The following is a 9,102-nucleotide window of genomic DNA, read 5'->3' as shown; positions in this document are numbered from 1 at the left end:
ACAAATACTGGTGATGGAAAGAAGAAGAAGAATAGAGAGACTTGTCCTAGGAATAATAACACTACTGGATAAAAAGAGGAAGGAATGGATCAGATCACAGACAAAAGTCTTGGATGCAACAGAAATTATAAAAACATCCAAATGGAGATGTGCAGGACATCTGGCTCAAGGAACAGACAATAGATGGACCAGAAAGAGAAGGCAAGGACACCCAAAAACAAGATGGGCAGATGCAATAGAAAATCTGGCTGGAAAGTAGAAGACAGGGAAAAATTGGAAGATCATGGGGGTAGGCCTTCATTCAGCAAAGAATCATAAATGGCTGAGAAAAAGAAGAAGTTTATATTATTACTAACTTCTTCAACAGTTTTCTTTCAGCCTTAATTTGTTATTTGTGACATCTTTAATATTGTCAAATTTTAGATTTTAGTTTGCTAAGGCACTACTAACTGCATCAACTCTCCTACATCATGGTTTTCCCTCTGTCTTTTTTATTCTGCTATCACAAACCTCTTTTACTAATCTTTGATTCCTTTTCTGTTAAGTGACTGTACCACCTTAGATGAACTCTATTCATCCACTCTTGCACATTTGTGGTTTCTAGTGTTTAAGTCAACAACTGTTTTTTAAACCAATCTTTTCAGATCCATAAGTTAAAAAACTGATTTATATATTATCTTGTATACTGCTAATTTAGTGTTTTTTTAATTTCACAAAAGAATTTAACAAAAAATTTAATATTTCAAAAGAAAAAAAAGTGTGAAGATGAGAATTACAATGAATATAAAGAGATCTGTATAATTTATATGCATTCTGTACAATGAAATTTTGTATTACATATCTGTACAAAATAATTAAATATCACTTGTGACTTTTCGAGAAAGAGAAACTGGAAATATATTCCTTTTCCCCTCATTAATAGCGGTACAAAGTCTGCATTAAAGAATGATAAACTTTGATATATGCTTCTATTCCTTTAAGTGGCCTGAAATGAGATAAATATACAAATCCAATTATTAGTAAAAGCTACCATACAAAACATATATGATTGAACACATTTTTATATCTAAACTATTCAGTTTTTCTTTTAAGTATCAATCAAACATAAGAGATCACAAAAACCTGTAACACAACAGTGCATCAAAGAGAAAGAAAGAATCTCTTGTGTTATAGGTTTTTGCAACTTTCCTCTTCTCTCAAGAATAGAATGAGCAATGTTGGTTTTTAAACCAACATTACTTGGGAGGAGAAGGTTGAAGCTGAACTCTGTATACAAGTTGAAAGTTTATTTTTCACTTGGTTAGAGTATAATAAATTTAGTTTAATCCTTTATCCAAGTGTGAGCAAACAAAGTTTGCACCTGAAAGTATCTTCAGGACTGGGGTAAGGTGGTACAACACCAGGGCACTCCTTGCAAAGGTGGAGCAAGCTACCAACACTCCTTAATGCATAACATTAGACATATCCACAAGGAGATGTGTTTTGCATTATGGGAGATACTGAGATAGGAGCGTTGGTAGCTTGCTCCACCTTTGCAAGGAGTGCCCTGGTGTTGTACCACCTTACACCAGTCCTGAAGATACTTTCAGGTGCAAACTTTGTTTGCTCACACTTGGATAAAGGATTAAACTAAATTTATTATCTGTATACAAGTCTGGAGAAAAGTGGGACTAGTTTGGTATAGCAGCACCCATGAAAATACCTGTTGAAAACAGTGTGCAGAAATAGAGTATCTAAGAGACTCCTATGGTCATTTTCTCAGAGAGAAGACATCTCTTAAGCAGACTGTCCTTTTCATGATAGCACATTTAACACTCTGAGGAAGTTTTTGGTGCATCGCTGCAAATGTGAGAACAGTAAGATTGGGTGAATCTGGGATTTATATAGTGTCAGGTGTTGTACAGAAACCAAATGATAGCTATAACAATCATAGTCCACTTTTGATATCCAAATTACACTGCATGACTCCTTTAGTCACAAGGGTGGAACCTGTGCCTTTGTAAGATCATACACTATTTGTCAGAAAATGCCAAATTTCCTTGTTCCATTCATTTATATTCACATGCTGTATTTAACTGCTCTCCAAAATCTACTCTGATTTCTTCACTTTTTTATCCCTGGAGTCCATTTTCCTGCAGCCTTCGCAAGCAAAATTTCAACTGCCTTCCCTTATCCAATATCCCTAATCAAGCTAGACAAGATGCAGAAGTATTTTCAATAAACAGTGACCTAATACAAGTTATACAAATACCTGATAATCTTTCCACTCTTCCAGTATCCCCTGATCCTTCTTAACTACTACTACTCCTTCCAGATATGCTGCAGAAGTCACTTTTCCAATCAGTAACGCTGTGCCATATTGGCACAGCTTACTGATTGTCCATCATAGATACTCAGTATAGCTGAGTATTGTCCATCGTAGATACTCAATATGGCAGCACAGATATGTAGATAAACTAAGTATCTAGGATGGATGTTACATAGCAGTTGCTGTTCAAACCATTCCATGAAGTAATTTGTGAGAGTAGAAGAAAGAGGATTACTCATGGTGGTACTGTCTGTTTGGATAAAATTTGTTCTGAAAAAAAAAGACACTATCAACTTAGATGAAACAACTAGGAGGTTGTTTCATCTAAGCCAGAGCTCTGAGAGTTTTTCTCTAAAATGGAGACTATTTTTGATAAAGGACATGGATTTACCTGTGCAGAAAGTTAGTGAATTGGAGAGATGCTCTGCAACTTTAGCACAACTGAACATCATTTACTGCTTACAGTATTTCATCTCTACGTCAGAGACATCTTAATAGGTTGCAATATAAATTGCAATACAGAAGTGAAATAGTTGCTAAAGTCCAAAGTCCTAGCTAGGAAGAGTGCTGTACCCTTTATGTATCCTAGTAGGAAGCCTAGGATGTAACTCAGAATGCCTAAGAATTACTGTTCCCATATTTTGGGAAGTTTAACACATCCATGCTTATTTAAATTAGACTATTTAAATTGCATCTACCCTAAAAAAAGTTTTTTTAGGGTAGATGCAACAAAGATTTAGTCCCCATTTGATTCTTAGGCATCCTAAGTTACATTCTAGGCTTCTTACTATTGCTTATAGAGGGTGCCCTTATTAGCTAGGACTCTAAGTTACATTTTACATTGTGTGTGTGTGTGTGTGTGTTTGTTTTTTATAATTCATAATGTGTCCCTCGAAGATGTCTCAGTGATGGAGCAAAATAGTGGAAGCATTAACTGTTGTTCAACACATTCCTTGTACTGTTCACATGCATGTGGATATGATGTGTTTGTGCCAGGAGAGGCTATTATATGTGTAAGTCAGCTAAACAGGAGAAATCTGATCTTGACTAGAGATCTGAATATTATCAAATATAAGGAGAAGTGTTTTTTTACAAGAAATAAGACAAAGTTGTTTTGGTAGCAGTGCATTGGTTATGTACTTGGTAACGGTTGGAAGATAACATTTATGATAGTGGTTATGAAATATCTTTAAAAGGCTTGTTGAATGAAGAAGAGGAACGGTGTGCTGTCATTAGCAACTGATAGGATTTGGGATTACTGTGAGGTCATTAATGTATAGGAGGAAGCAAGGGTGAAAGTACAAATCCCTGGAATACTCAAGCACCGATAAAGAAATCAACAGACAGAAAACCATCTATCCTGGCATGTTGCAAGATGTGACCCAATTGCAAAGAAAAGAAGGTACACCATAAGATGGTAGTGATAAGTATGCCTTTGCACCAATCAGATGCAAAGGACAGTCACCTGAGTTTCCGGGTTTATGGCCAAAGATGAGTAAGGGATGGCTGTCAGATTTACTGTGGAAAGAGATCAGTAGAATCCACATATTGTTATCACTAATTAAATGGGGGGGGGGGTCTACAAATAGCACAGAAGTTGGCTGCTGAGAGGACAGAGTTGAAGATAATGGGATAATAGTTTGATGGCTGCCAGATGAGCATGGCGGCTTGAATAGGCAATATAGGATATGACATTAATTTTGGAGGACAAATAATTATGGACGCTTTTTTTTTTTTTTTTTTTTTTTTTGAGGGAGGCGGTACCATCTGGAACAGGAGATTTATTTTTCTTAGCTCTGGGCAATGATTTTCCTTGGTTGTCTATACAAAATTGCAAGAGAACAGTGATGCCTCATCTGGGCGATATGACTATTATTATATATAATAAATTTAGTTTAATCCTTGTTTGCACCTGAAAGTATCTTCAGGACTGGGGTAAGGTGGTACAACACCTGGAAACTCGTTGCAAAGGTGGAGCAAGCGACCAACACTCCTGTCTCAGTATCTCCTATAATGCAAAACACATCTCCTTGCGGATATGTCTAATGTTATGCATTAAGGGAGGGCCACTACCCAGACTAGTTTCGACCTTTATTGAGGTCTCTTCAGTGGGAGCCAGGCCCAAGCTGAGATACCAGGCAGAAGCATTCGCAGGTCATCTCCACCTATAGGAGTTGCCAAATGGTGTGCCATCCTTTTTTTGGATAAAGGATTAAACTAAATTTATTATACTCTAACCAAGTGAAAAATAAACTTTCAACATCTTTCTCTAAATCCAGAGTAATTTATTAAAAAAGGGTGGCACACCATTTGGCAACTCCTATAGGTGGAGATGACCTGCGAATGCTTCGGCCTGGTATCTCAGCTTGGGCCTGCCTCCCACTGAAGAGACCTCAATAAAGGTCGAAACTAGTCTGGGTAGTGGCCCTCTCTTAATGCATAACATTAGACATATCTGCAAGGAGATGTGTTTTGCATTATAGGAGATACTGAGACAGGAGTGTTGGCAGCTTGCTCCACCTTTGCAATGAGTTGCCCGGGTGATGTACCACCTTACCCCAGTCCTGAAGATACTTTCAGGCGCAAACTTTGTTTGCTCACACTTGGATAAAGGATTAAACTAAATTTATTATACTCTAACCAAGTGAAAAATAAACTTTCAAAAAAAAAAAAATATTATTATATAAGCATCTCTGTGAAAGGCAAAAGATTCATCGCAGGAGATCCCTCACTCACACCTATCATACTTCTTAAACTCATTCACTGATGAAGCACTCATAACCACCTCTGGCAACCAATTCACCACCTTTCGAGCAAAAAAAAATCTAGTCCTACCACCCTTCCCTAACTTTTATCCCTGCTTACACAATTTCCATGGGTGACACCCTCATTCTCTCCCCTTCTAGCCATGTACTAATAGTGTCAAAGCCTCTTTTGTGGCTTTGACACTAAATGTCGATACTAAAAAACCCCTTTGATTACTTTAAAAGCAATTTACTGAACTGCCTAAAAAGAAAGATCTACAACCAGTGTGTACTCCAACAATGACATATAGTAGTGATAAACTTGGAGTCTGACTAAAAAACACCTACAGGAACCGAAAGCAACACAATGAAACATGTAAAGAGAATAACATGGTTAGATAAAAAAAAAAATACTTAGATAAGGAAGCAAACAAAGATAATGGACATTGCATTTGTAATAAAAGGCAACAAAAGGTGCTGGGCAGAACACGTAATGAGAATGTCTGACAACAGATGGACAGAGAGAGCAACAGAATGGACACAAGAACAGGTTATCGGAAACCAGGTAGACCAGCATTAAGATGGGATGATAAGATAATATGATGCTATGGACATTAATGATCGGGAGAGAGAGAGAGAGAGAGATGCACAAAATCAGTGAGAATGGAAGAAGCATGGAGAGGCATTCATCCAGCAGCAGATTGAAGAAAGCTGTTGATGATGATGCCTCTATCATGTTTCATCTTTTTTTTTTTTTTTTTGCCTATCAGCCAGTTTTTGAAGCCCACAATCATCAATATATAGGTAACCCTCGATTAAAGCGGTGAATTAATCCCTCGATGTTACCACGTATATCAAAATCGCGTTAATCAAATATAATAATCAATGGTAAAAATTACAATTCATCCATGATCAATTGTATTAATGATTAGTTTTATATGGTACTCTTTTAGGAAAGATAAAAAAAGAATGCGAAGGAAATGTTTAATAAATACTTGTACCTACGTTAGTTACTGCAATTTTTTATCAAAAAAATTTATTAAGTCGTTTGAACAGTTTTAGTTTTTTTCTTATCAGCATAAATTCTACAATAACAAGAAAAGTGACTCTCCAGACCTCGGCAAACAAGCATTCTTCAATTAACATCTGGATCCATATATATTACTTGCTGCTTAAGCGATTCTAAACTGCGAAATATTCTATCCAGTTCTTTAACTGTTATCGCCTTTGGAACCTCATCTTCACGTTCCATTTGTTGTTCAATTTCAAGAAGATCATTGTCGCTGAAATCTTTTGAGTTTGAATCCAATAATTCTTTAACATTTTCTGCATCAAAACCAAAGTCTTCACCAATTGGAACGATTTCTTCAACCACGTTGTTCACAGGATTTTGAGAACCACCTAAGTCATTAGCACATTCTGGCAAAAGGTTTTCCAAACAGCTCTCATGCAGCTAAAAGACACTTGCTCCCATGAGTCATGAATGTTTTCAATTGCATATTTAATGTTAAAATTTTTCGAAAATTCTTGTAGTGTAATCGCATTTTCTCCCGTTGTTGTTTCTACTGCCTTTGAGAATATCTTTTTAAGAAAATAGGCTTTTAAAGTTGCAATGAAGCTCATGTCCATGGGTTGTAGCAATGATGTCGTACTTGGTAGAAAAAATAGAATTTTAACATCATACAGATCATTAAGAGAATTTGGATGACCAGTGCGTTATCTAAACCCAAAGTTCTGCTGTATTTTTTAAGTCCACCAGAACAATTGGAGCTTGTAATATACCCACTCATAAGGCTTAATGGGAGGAATGACGTCATCTGCTTATGACTTTCTTTCTTTCTCTTGGCCAGGAAACACTCCTCGAGGCTTGCGTATTTTTGAGTGGTAATTTTAAAGGCGTGTTAATCAAAACTCTTGCGTGTATATCAAGGGATTGTCACAATTAATTTTGCTGCGTTAATCAAATCCCGTGTTAAGCAAGGGACACCTGTATTCTCATAGGGGCATTCATAGACCTGCCATAATCTTTGTCACTCACCTCTGGATCATCTTCACAGAATCTGGGTGACCAGATCTGTGATCAATGGGCCAGATGTGGCCTTATTAAAACCTTATATAGGGGAACAATACTTTTTTTTATCCCTGCTTGTAAGTGTTCTTCAACAACTATGTAATCTGATGTGCTGTTTTGGCTACTTTTGCAATATGCCATGCCATCCAAACTTCAATTCCCTGTCCACAATCACCCCTATGTCCTTGGCCTCATCAGTATCCTGCAGTTCAGTTCCATTAATACAGTACACAGCTTGTGATACACCCTACAGTACACCTTACACTTGACCACATTAAAATGGCAGCCATTTCCCTTTGCTTGTACTGGCCGTCTTAGTCATCCTGTGGGATCACAATATCACCTTCACCAGTTTGCATCATCATCAAACAACGGAATATTTGGCTTCACCTCATTTCTGTATCGTTCTACAAATTAAATAACAGAGGACCAAGTACTGAGTCGTGTGGTACACCACTAGTCATATCCCTTCTCCTTCTGAACTCAACTCCATAAACTACTTTTTGATATCTGTCCATGTCAGACTCTAATCCAAATCACTAGAATTCTATGTGAAATCCTGTCAAATGACTTTGGAGAATATGGGACTGGATTATAAATTAATGGCATGGATAAGAGATGACTGACTGACAGATATCAAAAAGTGGTATATGGGAAAGGGGGGGGATCTGCAAGATTTAAGGTAAACAGTGGTATGCCTCAAGGATCAATCCTTGGTCCATTGTTATTCAATCTGTACATTAATGACATTGTGAAGGATTTGACATGCGACATACAGCAATTTGCTGATGATGCAAGGATTGGCAGAATAATCAGGAGTGCTGCTGATATGCAGTACCTGCAAAATGATTTGAATAGGCTGGAATTGTGGGCATGTGAAAATAGCTGTCATTTTAATGTTAATAAATGTAAGGTCATGCACTTTGGTGAGATTAGATATCCAATGTCGTATTATGCTAGAAGAAACTGATAAGACTAGGGATCATGAAGTTTTAATAGACAGGAAGTTGAAGTTCAGGGGTCATATAGCAAACATTGTAAATGCAACTTGGAGATTAATAGCAATGCTGAAACGAATCTTGACATGTAAAGATAAGGAAGTCATTTTGCCTCTTAATAGGGTCTTGATAAGACCTCACTTGGACTCTTGTGTGCAGGTCTGGTCATCTAGTTTCTGTGGTGATTCTGATATAGTGGAGAGAGTGCAAAGGAGAGTGTCAAAAATGATATAAGGATTGTGGAATATTGATTATGAACATAGATTGAGAATTTGTAGGCTGCAGACCCTAGCAAACAGGAGGGGATGATATGACTGAGATGTACAAACTTCTAAAAGGTCATTCAGGATTTCAATAGATAAAATTTTTCATTTTATAGAGTGGGGAAAGGACGCGAGGACATCCAAGGAAGTTGAGAATGCTGTCAATAAGGGGGGGTGGGGGTTAAGGCTAGATTTTTCTCTCTTAGAGTAGTGCACGATTGGAATGGACTACCATTGGATGTTTTGTGAACAAGTAGTGCGAATGAATTCAAGAATGGGTAGTATGACAGCTGGTGCAAATAGTATGGCTTCCCTCAGTGAGTTCCTGACTCCCTGGAAGTCTCTCTTAATAATAATGGAAAAGGATAACAAGCCATTAAGTAGCTGCATCACTAGTGTCTAGAAATGGGAGACAACTGTTAGTTCCTATTTCCATCATCAAATCACATTATTTACATAGCATAACCAAACTATTACTTTATGTGTTGCTGTTTTGAGTGCTTGGATTTCAAAATATTAATTAACATAAGACAGATTTAACTTATGTATATATTATATTGGTGTAAAATGTTTGCCCTAGTATCAATGGCATCTTCAGTATGACTTTCAAATTAAACAACAACAAGAAACTGGTAGATTCAACAATAAAATGCATGAACTGCACTACATGATCTAATTATATTAAGGTTCTAGTAAAAATAACTTCAACAAGAGATTT

General features: G+C 36.9%; 1 protein-coding gene across 1 annotated transcript in view; it reads right to left on the bottom strand.

Annotated features, from left to right (window-relative positions):
• Positions 1-784: 784 nt before the first annotated feature.
• LOC150107426 (ran GTPase-activating protein 1-like) overlaps positions 785-9,102 on the bottom strand; it is a 295,507-nt gene continuing 287,189 nt past the window's right edge. Inside the window, exon 16 of the mRNA XM_090391286.1 lies at positions 785-985. Within this exon, the coding sequence (XP_090247412.1) occupies positions 916-985 (70 nt within the window). The 3' untranslated portion in view covers positions 785-915. The remainder of the gene's footprint in view (positions 986-9,102) is intronic.

Source organism: Typopeltis vanoorti, chromosome 4 (genome assembly GCF_054136105.1).
Source record: "Typopeltis vanoorti isolate ZY-2024b chromosome 4, IOZ_Tvanoo_1.0, whole genome shotgun sequence".
NCBI lineage: Eukaryota > Metazoa > Arthropoda > Arachnida > Uropygi > Thelyphonidae > Typopeltis > Typopeltis vanoorti.
This window is presented reverse-complemented; position numbering and strand designations above follow the sequence as displayed.